The sequence below is a fragment of the Protomyctophum bolini genome (genome assembly GCF_963924005.1).
Source record: "Protomyctophum bolini genome assembly, chromosome: 19".
NCBI classification, from domain to species: Eukaryota; Metazoa; Chordata; class Actinopteri; order Myctophiformes; family Myctophidae; genus Protomyctophum; species Protomyctophum bolini.
The window spans coordinates 29,263,918-29,281,037 of NC_137880.1; the positions used below are offsets into that span (position 1 = coordinate 29,263,918).

Consider the following 17,120-nt stretch of genomic DNA (forward strand, 5'->3'; position numbering starts at 1 on the left):
TACAATTGGGGTGGTTGTATTTTGTCTCCCTGCTCTTCTATTGAGAAATGTTTTGACCTGATTCAATTCATCCCCTGAGCAAGCAGGCAGGCTCTATCATAAATGGTATAAATGTCAGCATTTGCGCAGGAAACCGGGTTAAAATAAGGGGTAATAGAGGAAAGTTACATGCAGTGCAGCTAAGGTTCCAGTTCCATTTGTACCAAAAGAAGACTAAAGACTAAGCAAACAACAGCTAGATTGGGGCAGATAAGCAACATGACACACATTATTAAGTGGTGTGTTGTATGTGTCTTTTTCCCAGATGTAGTTATCCCAGAGAGCCCAGAGGCCTATATAGAACTGACTGAAAACACACTGAGATCTTCCTCTGGTAGGCAATGTCAACGCCCCCTTGTGGTTCCACATGTAATGCATTCAAAAGGCATCACTACCTCTGACCAATGACCATAGCATGCTAACAAGGAATGTTGTTGCGAGCTCACATGGTGTGCCTAAACAAACGACTAACGAGCACCTGTATATTGGGAAAGATAATATCATACGTACCATGTCCATAGGCAAACATCACTTAAATTGCATGTTCATCTGGCAAACGAAGTTGGGCAAAAGTGTCCAAAGCATGCATCATTGCATGCAAAGGTCTGATTCACTGAATGCTTAATCTCAACCATCACGTTATTCTTTTTTCTTTTTTTTGCTGCAGTTTATTTGCTTCCCCCCCCACCCCCCCCCCCCCCATTTGCTGCTCATATTAATGTTTAATCATCTTAAAACATGACTTATTCCTCTACCGTGATACTTCAAAGTTCATTCTCATAGATGTCATGTGAACGCATGCTTCTGTAGTACCTTCAGTCTATTTCAACAGCATGCCAAAGTAAGACTGTATATGTTGTGAGATCACCTTCTGCTGACTCCTGTGCAGGTGAGCCAGGCCAGTTGGAGGCCCACCTGAGACAGCTGGACCAGGCTCTGGATGCAGGACGCTACCAGCTGCAGCAGAGAGAGGCCATACTCCACAGCTCCAGCCCTGAGCTGGACTCCACATACAGGGGCTATGTGAGTCTTGTTTACCCTAGCTGCATGCACGGCATACATTACCCTTCTATTAGGTATTCTTTCTAAAAGGCTTTCTGTGGCCTTCTATGACCAAGACAAAATAAAATACAGTATATCACTGGTTTGAAGCACCATAGCATCGTTTTATGTTTTTATGATGATGATTATTATTGTTATTATTTTGGTTTGGCTTATTTTAACTTTTATATCTAGCATTTGTTATCGTTGATTTTCTTCATCAATTTAACACTGGCATCACCTTTTTGGGTGAATAATATTATATTACTATGTGGACATTTTCAGTAGTAACAGTAAGTAAAACTACTAATGTTATCATAGATGCGTCTGATGGGTGAGTGTCGTGGCAGTATTGATGCAGTGAAGAGAGTAGAAGGAGAACTCAGTGATGATGAAATGCCTGGACTCACCAACCCCACCAGCACAGACTCACAGAGTGCAGGTCAGTCGCACGCACGCACGCACGCACGCACGCACGCACGCACGCACGCACACCCAAAGACTCATGGTATTGTAACATCATTGCAAGTGGGCTGCTATAAGATGACCCTTCTTCTTTAACATGTTTCTGTCAACACCTTTCTCTCCACTCAGGTGTAATTGAGCGCTGGGAGCTGATCCAGGCTCAGTCTTTGAGCGAGAAGCACAGGCACAAGCAGAACCTGCAGCAGTGGCAGCAGCTGATCTCAGACCTGCAGACAATGAGGGCCTGGCTGGGCCAGTCGGAGGCTGAACTCAGCCAGCTCAGAGGACTGGACCTCAGCACGGATATACACACCATCCAGGACAGAATCAAGAAGCTCAAGGTGTGTGTGTGTGTGTGTGTGTGTGTGTGTGTGTGTGTGTGTGTGTGTGTGTGTGTGTGTGTGTGTGTGTGTGTGTGTGTGTGTGTGTGTGTGTGTGTGTGTGTGTGTGTGTGTGTGCGTGTGCGTGCACATGCACATGCACATGCACATGCACATGCACAGACCTGCATACTGTAGTTTCAAACACCCATTATTTCTCTGAGCTCTCATGCACACACGCAAGCACACACACACACACACACACACACACACACACACACACACACACACACACACACACACACACACACAGCTTTGACGTGCTGTCCCTGTCAACAGTTCTAGATTATACACTGGGTGCTGAGTGCTAACGACCAGCAATGTTGTGTTACGGCCGTAAACAGTGCTGTAAAGTCAACAGTAGGTACACACACAGCTTTGTTACACATGTATACATGACTCATGTCAACTCATATTAGCTCCTTACCACTACAACAAGCTAACCAAGAATCTTAACGGAACCACAACCTGTCCTGAACCCATAAAGTTCTGTGACGTATGTTTTGTTTCTTTGTTTACCTTTCAATTATAACCAGAACCACCTGAAGAGGATACGCCATAAAGAAATAATTAAAACAAAAGCATCTAAAAAGGAAAAAAAAGGAAAAGAAAAAGAAAAAAGCTACAACTTGCTATTTTCACTATTTTAGAAAGATTTGTTGTACCCTTTGTATCACAATGCAAATGGGTCATCATAATTATCATTATACGTTACACTACAAAGTAATAATGCACTATATATAGTGATTATTGACAAACACACACGGATAATCATTATCACACAACTAATGAGACATTACATTACTAATTTTATGTTATTGTTGTTTTCATGTATTCCTGTCTCTTCTGGCCAGGAGCTGCAGAAGAGTCTGGATGGCCACAAGTCAGAGGTGCTGTCAATCAACCTGAGCAGTGCCGACTTCCTCCAATCGGAGCCCGACTCTGAGGAGGCGTGGGCGCTGAGGGACGCGCTGAAGGAGATGAACTCTCGCTGGGACAGACTGGGCGCCTCTCTGGAGGCCTGGAGGGAAGAGTTACAGAGGGCACTGATGCAGTGTCAGGTACCTTAGTCCATGCACGCACACCAGCGCACACACACTCACGTGTGCATGCACGCACAGACACACACCCATGACACACACACATGTGTGCGTGCGCGCGCGCACACACACACACACACACACACACACACACACACACACTATCCAATGGTCACACACTCACTCTCTAATCCAGGGCCGGCCCTCCCATCAGGCAGAACAGGCAGTTGTCTAGGGCATCATGAGAGGAGGGGGGCATCCACCAAGCAAAAAAAAACCCACAGTGCTTTAGAACACAAGGGGGCCATGGTCATTTTTCAAGGGGGCATCACGAAAAATCCTGCCTAGGGAACCAAATTGCTCAGGGCCGGTACTGCTCTAATCTAAAAAAGCAGGTGTGCTTTGTTTTATAGAATCAGAATCAGAAGACTTTATTGCCATGACATGTAACATGTTAGGAATTTGGTTTGGTGGGACAGCAGAGTGCAGTTACAACAACATTAGGACAAGTCCAAAACAGGACAAGACAGTGCAAAGAATAGTGAATAAAATAAAGTGCAGAGAGTTCAAGTGATCAGTTCAGAGCACAAGTCAGTCCATTCCACTCTGAGTGGGGGTGGAGGGAGGATAAAAGGGGGTCAGGGGGGGACACGAGCAGCGTTGAGGAGCCGGATAGCCGTGAGGACAAAGCTGTTTGAATGTCGGGCCTTAGCGTATGTTGCGTACAGCAGGGGTTCCCAAACTTTTTTGGACCAGGTACCCTTTTTGGGGTAGATATTTTTCCAGGTACCCCTCATCCTCGCAACACAGATAACAAATAAATGTATACGTCTAAATGTAGACGTTTAAATGTAGACGTCTAAATGTAGACGTCTAAATGTATACAGACGTCTAAATGTAGACGTCTAAATGTAGACGTCAATGTAGACGTCTAAATGTGTACGTCTTCTCTTATGGGGGTCCCTGGCATATCTTGAATCTTGAAAAACGGCGCGCTATAGTATGCCGTACGATATGGGCTATAGCCCATGGTCCAAAATGATGAGAAACGAGGCTAACTTTTTTTTTCAAAAATTCAAAAAACATGGGCTATAACCCATCGTTTTTGTCATTTCGTCATTTTTTTCAAATCCTCAAAAATGATGAAAAACGGCGCGCTATAGTATGCCGTACGATATGGGCTATAGCCCATGGTCCAAAATGATGAGAAACGAGGATAACTTTTTTTTTCAAAATTTCAAAAAACATGGGCTATAACCATAGACTGTAAAAAATATGGACAAAGCGTCCCGCGGGTCTAACGTGAACGTAAAATGAAGCCTGTCAGTCCTTGCAATGGAAGTCGCCATCTTTCTAGATCCGTTTTGGCCCAGTTCAGGCCAGCTGGCCCATTGGCTGGCCCAGACAACGAGGCGGGACTTCCCCCTTCTTCTTCGTTGCTTTTTATTTTGACTCGAGTGGGTGGGGGATCCCGTTCATAGACTGTAACGGTAGCCACGCCCCTCAGAACATGCGCGACTTTATGGTCATTTTTCTAATAAATGGGACCATAATTTTCCAAAAAGAATATTATGACATTAGAAATGAGACTTTAAACTAGTGACTGGAAGCAAAAAGTATTCATGACCATGTTTATTAAGGTAATACAGTCTAGGTGAAGTTGGGCCCAAATACATGGACTTCTATGGGGCTATGGGTTTTTTTGAGCCCAATGAGAGCGCCACAACAGGCCATTATATGAACTTTCATTTCCTTAGTGGCTTCACAAAATATCCATCTGACTGCCCCCCTGGCTATAACCCATCGTTTTTGTCATTTCGTAATTTTTTTCAAATCTTCAAAAATGATGAAAAACGGCGCGCTATAGTATGCCGTACGATATGGGCTATAGCCCACGGTCCAAAATGATGAGAAACGAGGCTAACTTTTTTTTTCAAAATTTCAAAAAACATGGGCTATAACCCATCGTTTTTGTAATTTCGTCATTTTTTTCAAATCCTCAAAAATGATGAAAAACGGCGCGCTATAGTATGCCGTACGATATGGGCTATAGCCCATGGTCCAAAATGATGAGAAACGAGGCTAACTTTTTTTTTCAAAAATTCAAAAAACATGGGCTATAACCCATCGTTTTTGTCATTTCGTCATTTTTTTCAAATCCTCAAAAATGATGAAAAACGGCGCGCTATAGTATGCCGTACGATATGGGCTATAGCCCATGGTCCAAAATGATGAGAAACGAGGATAACTTTTTTTTTCAAAATTTCAAAAAACATGGGCTATAACCCATCGTTTTTGTCATTTCGTCATTTTTTTCAAATCTTCAAAAATGATGAAAAACGGCGCGCTATAGTATGCTGTACGATATGGGCTATAGCCCACGGTCCAAAATGATGAGAAACGAGGCTAACTTTTTTTTTCAAAATTTCAAAAAACATGGGCTATAACCCATCGTTTTTGTCATTTCGTAATTTTTTTCAAATCTTCAAAAATGATGAAAAACGGCGCGCTATAGTATGCCGTACGATATGGGCTATAGCCCACGGTCCAAAATGATGAGAAACGAGGCTAACTTTTTTTTTCAAAATTTCAAAAAACATGGGCTATAACCCATCGTTTTTGTAATTTCGTCATTTTTTTCAAATCCTCAAAAATGATGAAAAACGGCGCGCTATAGTATGCCGTACGATATGGGCTATAGCCCATGGTCCAAAATGATGAGAAACGAGGCTAACTTTTTTTTTCAAAAATTCAAAAAACATGGGCTATAACCCATCGTTTTTGTCATTTCGTCATTTTTTTCAAATCCTCAAAAATGATGAAAAACGGCGCGCTATAGTATGCCGTACGATATGGGCTACAGCCCATGGTCCAAAATGATGAGAAACGAGGATAACTTTTCTTTTCAAAATTTCAAAAAACATGGGCTATAACCCATCGTTTTTGTCATTTCGTCATTTTTTCAATTCTTCAAAAATGATGAAAAACGGCGCGCTATAGTATGCCGTACGATATGGGCTATAGCCCACGGTCCAAAATGATGAGAAACGAGGCTAACTTTTTTTTCCAAAATTTCAAAAAACATGGGCTATAACCCATCGTTTTTGTCATTTCGTCATTTTTTTCAAATCTTCAAAAATTATGAAAAACGGCGCGCTATAGTATGCCGTACGATATGGGCTATAGCCCACGGTCCAAAATGATGAGAAACGAGGCTAACTTTTTTTTTCAAAATTTCAAAAAACATGGGCTATAACCCATCGTTTTTGTAATTTCGTCATTTTTTTCAAATCCTCAAAAATGATGAAAAACGGCGCGCTATAGTATGCCGTACGATATGGGCTATAGCCCATGGTCCAAAATGATGAGAAACGAGGATAACTTTTTTTTTCAAAATTTCAAAAAACATGGGCTATAACCCATCGTTTTTGTCATTTCGTCATTTTTTTCAAATCTTCAAAAATGATGAAAAACGGCGCGCTATAGTATGCTGTACGATATGGGCTATAGCCCACGGTCCAAAATGATGAGAAACGAGGCTAACTTTTTTTTTCAAAATTTCAAAAAACATGGGCTATAACCCATCGTTTTTGTCATTTCGTAATTTTTTTCAAATCTTCAAAAATGATGAAAAACGGCGCGCTATAGTATGCCGTACGATATGGGCTATAGCCCACGGTCCAAAATGATGAGAAACGAGGCTAACTTTTTTTTTCAAAATTTCAAAAAACATGGGCTATAACCCATCGTTTTTGTAATTTCGTCATTTTTTTCAAATCCTCAAAAATGATGAAAAACGGCGCGCTATAGTATGCCGTACGATATGGGCTATAGCCCATGGTCCAAAATGATGAGAAACGAGGCTAACTTTTTTTTTCAAAAATTCAAAAAACATGGGCTATAACCCATCGTTTTTGTCATTTCGTCATTTTTTTCAAATCCTCAAAAATGATGAAAAACGGCGCGCTATAGTATGCCGTACGATATGGGCTACAGCCCATGGTCCAAAATGATGAGAAACGAGGATAACTTTTCTTTTCAAAATTTCAAAAAACATGGGCTATAACCCATCGTTTTTGTCATTTCGTCATTTTTTCAATTCTTCAAAAATGATGAAAAACGGCGCGCTATAGTATGCCGTACGATATGGGCTATAGCCCACGGTCCAAAATGATGAGAAACGAGGCTAACTTTTTTTTCCAAAATTTCAAAAAACATGGGCTATAACCCATCGTTTTTGTCATTTCGTCATTTTTTTCAAATCTTCAAAAATTATGAAAAACGGCGCGCTATAGTATGCCGTACGATATGGGCTATAGCCCACGGTCCAAAATGATGAGAAACGAGGCTAACTTTTTTTTTCAAAATTTCAAAAAACATGGGCTATAACCCATCGTTTTTGTAATTTCGTCATTTTTTTCAAATCCTCAAAAATGATGAAAAACGGCGCGCTATAGTATGCCGTACGATATGGGCTATAGCCCATGGTCCAAAATGATGAGAAACGAGGATAACTTTTTTTTTCAAAATTTCAAAAAACATGGGCTATAACCCATCGTTTTTGTCATTTCGTCATTTTTTTCAAATCCTCAAAAATGATGAAAAACGGCGCGCTATAGTATGCCGTACGATATGGGCTATAGCCCACGGTCCAAAATGATGAGAAACGAGGATAACTTTTTTTTTCAAAATTTCAAAAAACATGGGCTATAACCCATCGTTTTTGTAATTTCGTCATTTTTTTCAAATCCTCAAAAATGATGAAAAACGGCGCGCTATAGTATGCCGTACGATATGGGCTATAGCCCATGGTCCAAAATGATGAGAAACGAGGATAACTTTTTTTTTCAAAATTTCAAAAAACATGGGCTATAACCCATCGTTTTTGTCATTTCGTCATTTTTTTCAAATCTTCAAAAATGATGAAAAACGGCGCGCTATAGTATGCCGTACGATATGGGCTATAGCCCACGGTCCAAAATGATGAGAAACGAGGATAACTTTTTTTTTCAAAATTTCAAAAAACATGGGCTATAACCCATCGTTTTTGTCATTTCGTCATTTTTTAAAAATCTTCAAAAATGATGAAAAACGGCGCGCTATAGTATGCCGTACGATATGGGCTATAGCCCACGGTCCAAAATGATGAGAAACGAGGCTAACTTTTTTTTTCAAAATTTCAAAAAACATGGGCTATAACCCATCGTTTTTGTCATTTCGTCATTTTTTTCAAATCTTCAAAAATGATGAAAAACGGCGCGCTATAGTATGCCGTACGATATGGGCTATAGCCCACGGTCCAAAATGATGAGAAACGAGGCTAACTTTTTTTTTTTTAATTTCAAAAAACATGGGCTATAACCCATCGTTTTTGTCATTTCGTCATTTTTTTCAAATCTTCAAAAATGATGAAAAACGGCGCGCTATAGTATGCCGTACGATATGGGCTATAGCCCACGGTCCAAAATGATGAGAAACGAGGCTAACTTTTTTTTTCAAAATTTCAAAAAACATGGGCTATAACCTATCGTTTTTGTAATTTCGTCATTTTTTTCAAATCCTCAAAAATGATGAAAAACGGCGCGCTATAGTATGCCGTACGATATGGGCTATAGCCCATGGTCCAAAATGATGAGAAACGAGGCTAACTTTTTTTTTCAAAAATTCAAAAAACATGGGCTATAACCCATCGTTTTTGTCATTTCGTCATTTTTTTCAAATCCTCAAAAATGATGAAAAACGGCGCGCTATAGTATGCCGTACGATATGGGCTATAGCCCATGGTCCAAAATGATGAGAAACGAGGATAACTTTTTTTTTCAAAATTTCAAAAAACATGGGATATAACCCATCGTTTTTGTCATTTCGTCATTTTTTTCAAATCTTCAAAAATAATGAAAAACGGCGCGCTATAGTATGCCGTACGATATGGGCTATAGCCCACGGTCCAAAATGATGAGAAACGAGGCTAACTTTTTTTTTCAAAATTTCAAAAAACATGGGCTATAACCCGTCGTTTTTGTCATTTCGTCATTTTTTTCAAATCTTCAAAAATGATGAAAAACGGCGCGCTATAGTATGCCGTACGATATGGGCTATAGCCCACGGTCCAAAATGATGAGAAACGAGGCTAACTTTTTTTTTCAAAATTTCAAAAAACATGGGCTATAACCCATCGTTTTTGTAATTTCGTAATTTTTTTCAAATCCTCAAAAATGATGAAAAACAGCGCGCTATAGTATGCCGTACGATATGGGCTATAGCCCATGGTCCAAAATGATGAGAAACGAGGCTAACTTTTTTTTTCAAAAATTCAAAAAACATGGGCTATAACCCATCGTTTTTGTCATTTCGTCATTTTTTTCAAATCCTCAAAAATGATGAAAAACGGCGCGCTATAGTATGCCGTACGATATGGGCTATAGCCCACGGTCCAAAATGATGAGAAACGAGGCTAACTTTTTTTTTCAAAATTTCAAAAAACATGGGCTATAACCCATCGTTTTTGTAATTTCGTCATTTTTTTCAAATCCTCAAAAATGATGAAAAACGGCGCGCTATAGTATGCCGTACGATATGGGCTATAGCCCACGGTCCAAAATGATGAGAAACGAGGCTAACTTTTTTTTTCAAAAATTCAAAAAACATGGGCTATAACCCATCGTTTTTGTCATTTCGTATTTTTTTTCAAATCTTCAAAAATGATGAAAAACGGCGCGCTATAGTATGCCGTACGATATGGGCTATAGCCCACGGTCCAAAATGATGAGAAACGAGGCTAACTTTTTTTTTCAAAAATTCAAAAAACATGGGCTATAACCCATCGTTTTTGTCATTTCGTAATTTTTTTCAAATCTTCAAAAATGATGAAAAACGGCGCGCTATAGTATGCCGTACGATATGGGCTATAGCCCACGGTCCAAAATGATGAGAAACGAGGCTAACTTTTTTTTTCAAAATTTCAAAAAACATGGGCTATAACCCAGGGGTTCCCAAACTTTTTTGGACCAGGTACCCCTTTTGGGGTAGATATTTTTCCAGGTACCCCTCATCCTCGCAACACAGATAACAAATAAATGTATACGTCTAAATGTAGACGTTTAAATGTAGACGTCTAAATGTAGACGTCTAAATGTATACAGACGTCTAAATGTAGACGTCTAAATGTAGACGTCAATGTAGACGTCTAAATGTGTACGTCTTCTCTTATGGGGGTCCCTGGCATATCTTTTCAAATGGGGGTCCACGGGCTAAGTAGTGTCAATTTGGGGGTCCTTGACATGAAAAAGTTTGGGAACCACTGCTTTAAACACTTTAGCACTTTATGAACATGAACAAAATAGATGGGTCCCCTCTTTAACTCCCTCAGGTACCCCTGGGGGTCCCCGGACCCCACTTTGGGAACCACTGGCGTACAGAGGCTCTCAGATGAATATTGTAAACGCTTATAGATGGATAAAATGTACTTTAAAAGCAATGAATGATAGTTGTAGGCTTGCAGCCTATGTGGAACCACATGTACCAAATCCCTCTATTGCTGTCATGTGCATGCGGTCAGATCCATACAATGTCTACTGTCATCCCCCCACCTTAAGGAGTTCCATGAGATGAGCCATGGGTTGCTCTTGTGGCTGGAGAACATCGACCGCAGGAGAAACGAGGTGGTGCCCATCCCTCCCAGACTGGACCGTAAAACATTACTAGCTCATCACAGAACACTGATGGTATGTCCATCCAATACTATAGAGCGTACTATCCAATCTACACTGTTTTAAAGCTTTCATGACCTACATTTTCATTAGTTTTTCTTTTTCTTTTCGTTTTTATGATCTCAATTACACCGAAACAACCTGAACTTTGAACATTCAGTGGATTTTCTGTAGTCTGGGGTTTTCTCTGTGTGGTGTGATCTGATTCTGAAGCCTTTTGAGCTGCAATGAAAAAAAGAACAATTTGCCAACAGACGTCAATGTTCAAAGTTCAGGTTTTTTGGGTGAAAGAAGAAAAACAAAATGATAACTTTAAGTTCTTTCCTATTTCTGATGAATGTCAGTGTCTGTGACTAATATTACGGCCGTTGGATAGAAAAACACATTTTGATCTCCATTTTTATATATCCATATCCCCAGCAAATCAAAAGTGAGCTGCTGGACTCTCAGCAGAAGGTGACCTCCCTCCAGGAACTGTCAGCTCAGCTGCTGGTTCACACTCAGTCCCAGAGTGTCCTACTTCAGTCCCCAGCTTCAGAGCTGCAGGCCCTGGCACACACACAGGCCCAGGGCAGCGAGCGTCTGGAGGCCCAGGAGAAGGTGCACGTGATCTGGAACAGGCTGAGGCTGCTCCTGAGGGAGGTCAGCGCTGACCTGGAGGGTCTAGAGAGGAGGCTGGAGAACACTGACACACAACAGGTCAGAGACGCACTCCACGCTTTTTGAGTATCCTGAAGGTTCTAGCCCCAAACTCATTGTGAAGTTTTGCCGCAATGCTGCTAACAGTTAAACTAGGTTTTTTTAGAGAGGTTTCTCCCAAAGTCTGATCAAATGGATGAGGTGTCTGTTGTAAACTTTCCTCCTCCTCGGTTAACACTTTACAGTTCAGTAGTATCATTTTCTACTGGGTTTATGTTGCAGGAGTGCCTACTTTCTCTTCCTGTTAACAAGTCCAACATCTCTCCATCAACTGGTCCAGTGACAGAAGGGGCACACCCAAGTCGCAGACGATCGGTAATGTATTCCATTGTATTGTCATGGAAGGGGTACAGCTACACTATGTAGCTAACGTCTGTGATATAACATCTTTGAATGACTCCCAGTCCCAAGTTAGATGTCCTATCAACCAAATACCAATATATAATTCTCCCTCTTTCCCAAATGCATGTGTATACCCTGTAGTGCCTAGATCCCCCCTCCCCCTTTGTTTTTATGATCAACGCAAGTTGATTTCCCCTGGTCTCCCTTGTCAGTTGCTTGCCAACATGCCAGCTGATATTTTGCTCTCCCAACCACGTTTTTGGAAATGTTTTTTGCTGCCCACACCATGTTGATCTGCATAGCCAAAAATGTACAAGAAAAACTGGCTTTTCTGTTTGCTATAGAATGATGACCAAATGATTTTTGTGACAATTTAATCGATAGATGAATTGATAGATTACATCATATGAACAATAATGCTAGAATATTTTTTTATTTTAATTTAAGTGTCCTTTTAATTATGTAAATGTGTTGAGAAGCCAGATTTCTTGGTTCTGACAGTATACCACCGTCATTGATTATGTTGCTGCCCCTTTGGTTGGTAATGTCCTCTCTATAGCTGAAGTTACTGCTATTTTTATGTTATTGGTTTGTTTGTTTTCCTCTCATCTGAAGCTTTGTCTTTATTTGCCCTGGACTGAAACATTCTTTCTTTCTTTTACCCTTCCCTGCTCATTACGTGGTACAGCCCCGGGGCAAAAGTAGTCAGGCCCACGCAGAGCGACTCCCTGAGAGCGGCCCTCGCCACAGGTACCTCTCTCCTGGACTCTAGAACCACAGGGAGGATTATGGAACCAAAGTCACAACAGAACCCCAACCTTTCAGTATTCCCTCTACTCATGAAACATCAGCATCACCCATAGTGGCTTGAACCCCAATCACAACTATAGGGACTATTGATCAACTAGCTAAACACAAATTAGTGATGTTTCACTTGTAGTAGGAGACTTAATGCTAAGAATAATAGTAGTTCTGATAACAGAGCTGTATTGATTTTGATCCTCTTGCAATTGGATAACGTCCTGACATCAAGTCATACCCGCTGTTCCATGATCCTTCCTTTCTCTAGAGGCCATGTTACCAGCTATTAAAAGAGTGGGGAATGGCCTGTATCGGGCAGCTCCCCGTCTCCTTTAAGTGGAAATGTTTTATTTCTGTGCTTCCATTGCCCTGCTGCTCTCCCTCGCTGTTCTGAATGGCGTTGTCAAGTGCTATCATAAGGTCATCATCACCATACACTTTTGCTTCCCACTTTTCTCAGATTAATCCTGTAGTTCTCTCCTTCGCCACTAGATGACACTATGTGATTCCTAATGCTCTTTTCTCTGCCCCCTTTAGTCCTGTGTTTTGTATCATATCTGAGTCTCTGCATTGTTTCATTCTATGTACATAGTTTAAAAGAAAAGCGGGATCTTGGTTGTTACATCCTTCCGTCCATTTATTTTTTGTCTGCACTGTTTTCCTTTCACCACCTCACCTGCCTCTGTCCATTCTTTCTGAAGGCACTGTCTGTGATATATAATAACGCAGTACACCATGTACGTACATGAGGCGAGTCGTGACCTTGGTTGATGGCAGTCATGCCAGCAGTGGTATACAAGCAATTACTGTAGGTTGTTTGTTTCCTTTTGTATGTGACGCAGTGAGCATTGCATTCCCCTTAATACGCTAGGCTAGTTCATACTAATTGGCTGCGGAAATTGAAATCTACCAAAGACGGCATGGTTGCCATGGAGATTAAATGTTTTCTTGCGTGGGCCACCTGAAGGAGTGGTATCACAGACGCACACACGCACTGAGCCTCGTGCACAGTGGACATGCTTCTCATACAGTACTTGTAGGCATCAGTCATTATGAATGTAGAAGGACTAAGTCAATTTGTCCTGTTACACTGTGTACATTTGGAGGGATCTGAGCAGGCCTGTGGGTCTGTCTCAGCCCAGATAGGTTGAGTCAGAGTAGGAACATGGTGTTCCTTCTCCTGCTCTTGGCTCCCACATGGGAGTCTCTGGGGAGGCATTTGGCACGCCTCTTTTAGCTTGGAATGAGATGTGACATTGAACTCTCACACACTCCACTCTGAAGCCAGAGCATCTTCATCCTCAGTGAGGAAGAGAAAAAACAGCTAACTAGTAGTACACTTTCTGATACTAATATGTAGTGTTTATGGGTGTGTGTCTCTGTACATGTATATATACGTATGTACGTACAGTGTGTGTGTCCAGCACTGTATGCATGTGTATGTGCGTGCAGGAGTCTTCTTGTGTTTCTGTTACTCTTAACTACTCATGTTTATTATTGTAACTATCTTTTACCTGAATGGATATAGGGGTACATGTTCTGTATTTCCGTATGTCTAGCTCTCCTTCCTGCTGTGTTTGAATTCCAATGTTTCTATCCACCAGACTGAGTCTAAAGGTATTGGCAAATGATTCACGTTCTTTGTTTTATCCTACACGGAGTAACAGATAGCTGGTGTTAAATCAGGAATTAAATCTGGAATTCGGGATTGTGGGTTTGGGGCTGTCCGTCAAAGAAAAACGACACTAAATTGACTTTCCTGCCATTGTCTAAACATCCTGCCAGTCATTGTAGTGCCTTACATGGTGAACACCACTAATTTGGAACCGAACTTGGGTAAAACAAAGTATTTGCCAATGATAATGACCCAGGTCGGTTTTGTGTGTGTGTGTGCGCTTGATTTAACTCCTGTCTCCATCTCCCTGCAGTCTGAGCAGATCGTCAGGGGGCGTTGGCTGCGCTTCCTCCCGTTCTGACCTCCCAGACGGCCTCTCCTCCTCCTCCGCCCCATCCAAGGGCCAGTCCTTCCTGCTGCGTGTCCTCCGGGCCGCGCTTCCCGTCCAGCTGCTGCTCCTGCTCCTGATCGGCCTGGCCTGCCTGGTGCCCATGACGGAAGAGGACTATAGCTGCCACCATGCCAACAACTTTGCCCGCTCCTTCCATCCCATGCTGCGCTACACCAATGGACCTCCGCCTATATGAGGGACAGTTTACTGAGCTATACCCGCTGCTTTGCCAAGGACTCCACTGAGTCGTATGAATGTTTCCACTCTTGCCCCCCACCCACTACCTGGCTCTACAACAAGAGACACCGTTCCTCTTGTTGTGGAAGGACACTTGTATAAAGTGAATCTAGTGGTGATAGCGAGACCCGTGTCTGATGCTGTCAGATTTCCCTACTAACAAGAAATGCACTGTTCTGAAATCTTTAAAAAAATGTTTCTATCTCCAGGGTCAACGGACCTTTTCCTTGGACAACCCCCAACCCCACCCAGTGATAATCTGATGTGTTTTTATCCTTTCTAACTTAAAAAATGTGTACATTATTATTGAAAGTTTCTGATGAAACTTGTGTCATTGATGAAAAACAAAGCACTATTTATATACTGTATGTTGGGAGCCAAAGTCAGCCGAGCTGTTTGTCCACGCAAATTCAGTGCTGCTACTATTTATTTTGTGTTCAATCAGTTGGTAGATTGTTAGTATAGATGAACATAAGGCACCACCTAGGGAGTGGCGTGTCATACCTAGACTGTAAATTACGCAAATGATACCATCACAGCCGTATATGAAGAGTTTTGCTCCAAAGTGACATATTCACCATTTGAAAAATCATGACATCAGCTGTTATAAAATCAATGAATAGCACAATATTAAAATCCTTGATTGTGTTCTTTGAAGGTTAGTAACCAAAGTCCAATGAGTGATTGACTGAGTTGCCAATGAACTTGTATATCTCTACAATATATTTTAGAGGTATTGGTTGATGAAGCTATGACTTTTTCTTTGTTCCAAAATGGGCTTGTATGTAAGCATTTTGGATCTCTTCATATGTGAATAGAGGTAAAATCTGAAACCTATAGCACTGACTTGAGCACTGTTGAAGGTACTGCACTGAAGCCGTCCGACTGAGATGGCCCACTTGTTTTTCCCAAAAGCCAACGCTAGTATTCCTTTTTTATTTCAATATTTAATCATCTTGGGCATCTTCAAAAGAAAGAAATCATGTATGCTCACTTGTTATCAGATTCAGTTGATTTGTATATTAATGTTTGAAATGCCTTTGAATATAAGCAGTTATTTTTTTACCTCTGTTTGAGCATGCACTTGAAAGTCCCTTGCTTTTGAGAAAACCAAACAATCACTCGTAGTGTTGAGTTAGCTGGACATGACATGAAATAGTGTGCTTTGTAATAATGTTGATTCTGACGTGATTGACAGACATCAGAATCACTGCGTTGTTCAAATGTACTCTGTAAAAAAATAATGAAATATGAAAATGGTTATTTATGTATGTACAGTTTGCTAACGCTAACATTCATGAAGAATACTCTTTGCATATAATAAAACATCAAATATACATGTCATCGTCTCCTTTATGAGAGATTAAAATAATATGTACAGGGTGACAGGAACAAGGATGAAAAAAAAAGTTATCCTCGTTTCTCATCATTTTGGACCATGGGCTATAGCCCATATCGTACGCCGTACGATATGGGCTATAGCCCATGGTCCAAAATGATGAAAAACGGCGCGCTATAGTATGCCGGACGACGTACGGCATACTATAGCGCGCCGTTTTTCATCATTTTTGAGGATTTGAAAAAAAATTAAAAATGGAAAAAAAAATCCGCAATTTCCGCAATTACCATTTCCGCAATTTCCACAATTCTGCAATTTTACAAAAACGATGGGTTATAGCCCATGTTTTTTGAAATGTTGAAAAAAAAAGTTAGCCTCGTTTCTCATCATTTTGGACCATGGGCTATAGCCCATATCGTACGGCATACTATAGCGCGCCGTTTTTCATCATTTTTGAGGATTCGAAAAAAATGACGAAATGACAAAAACGATGGGTTATAGCCCATGTTTTTTGAATTTTTGAAAAAAAAAGTTAGCCTCGTTTCTCATCATTTTGGACCATGGGCTATAGCCCATATCGTACGGCATACTATAGCGCGCCGTTTTTCATCATTTTTGAAGATTTGAAAAAAATGACGAAATGACAAAAACGATGGGTTATAGCCCATGTTTTTTGAAATTTTGGAAAAAAAAGTTATCCTCGTTTCTCATCATTTTGGACCATGGGCTATAGCCCATATCGTACGGCATACTATAGCGCGCCGTTTTTCATCATTTTTGAGGATTCGAAAAAAATGTAAAAAAATGAAGCAATTTTCGCAATTTCCATTTCCGCAATTTCCGCAATTACCATTTCCGCAATTTCCACAATTTCCACAATTCTGCAATTTTACAAAAACATCATTTTGGACCATGGGCTATAGCCCATATCGTTCTAGTCAGGGTTCTAGTCTCCTGAAGAACATTTTCACTGTCCATCTAAATTCTAAAAGGCTGGTTAAATGAGACATGGGCTATAACCC

General features: G+C 40.9%; 1 protein-coding gene across 1 annotated transcript in view; it reads left to right on the forward strand.

Annotated features, from left to right (window-relative positions):
• Positions 1–16,096, forward strand: part of syne1a (spectrin repeat containing, nuclear envelope 1a) — a gene marked incomplete at its 5' end in the record, with an annotated part of 166,459 nt that extends 150,363 nt beyond the window's left edge. The window contains 10 exon segments of the mRNA XM_080790461.1: positions 305–373; positions 929–1,062; positions 1,402–1,522; positions 1,675–1,886; positions 2,780–2,986; positions 10,561–10,689; positions 11,095–11,373; positions 11,596–11,688; positions 12,404–12,465; positions 14,445–16,096. Coding sequence (XP_080646587.1) covers positions 305–373; positions 929–1,062; positions 1,402–1,522; positions 1,675–1,886; positions 2,780–2,986; positions 10,561–10,689; positions 11,095–11,373; positions 11,596–11,688; positions 12,404–12,465; positions 14,445–14,718 — 1,580 coding nt within the window. The 3' untranslated portion in view covers positions 14,719–16,096.
• Positions 16,097–17,120: the final 1,024 nt, after the last annotated feature.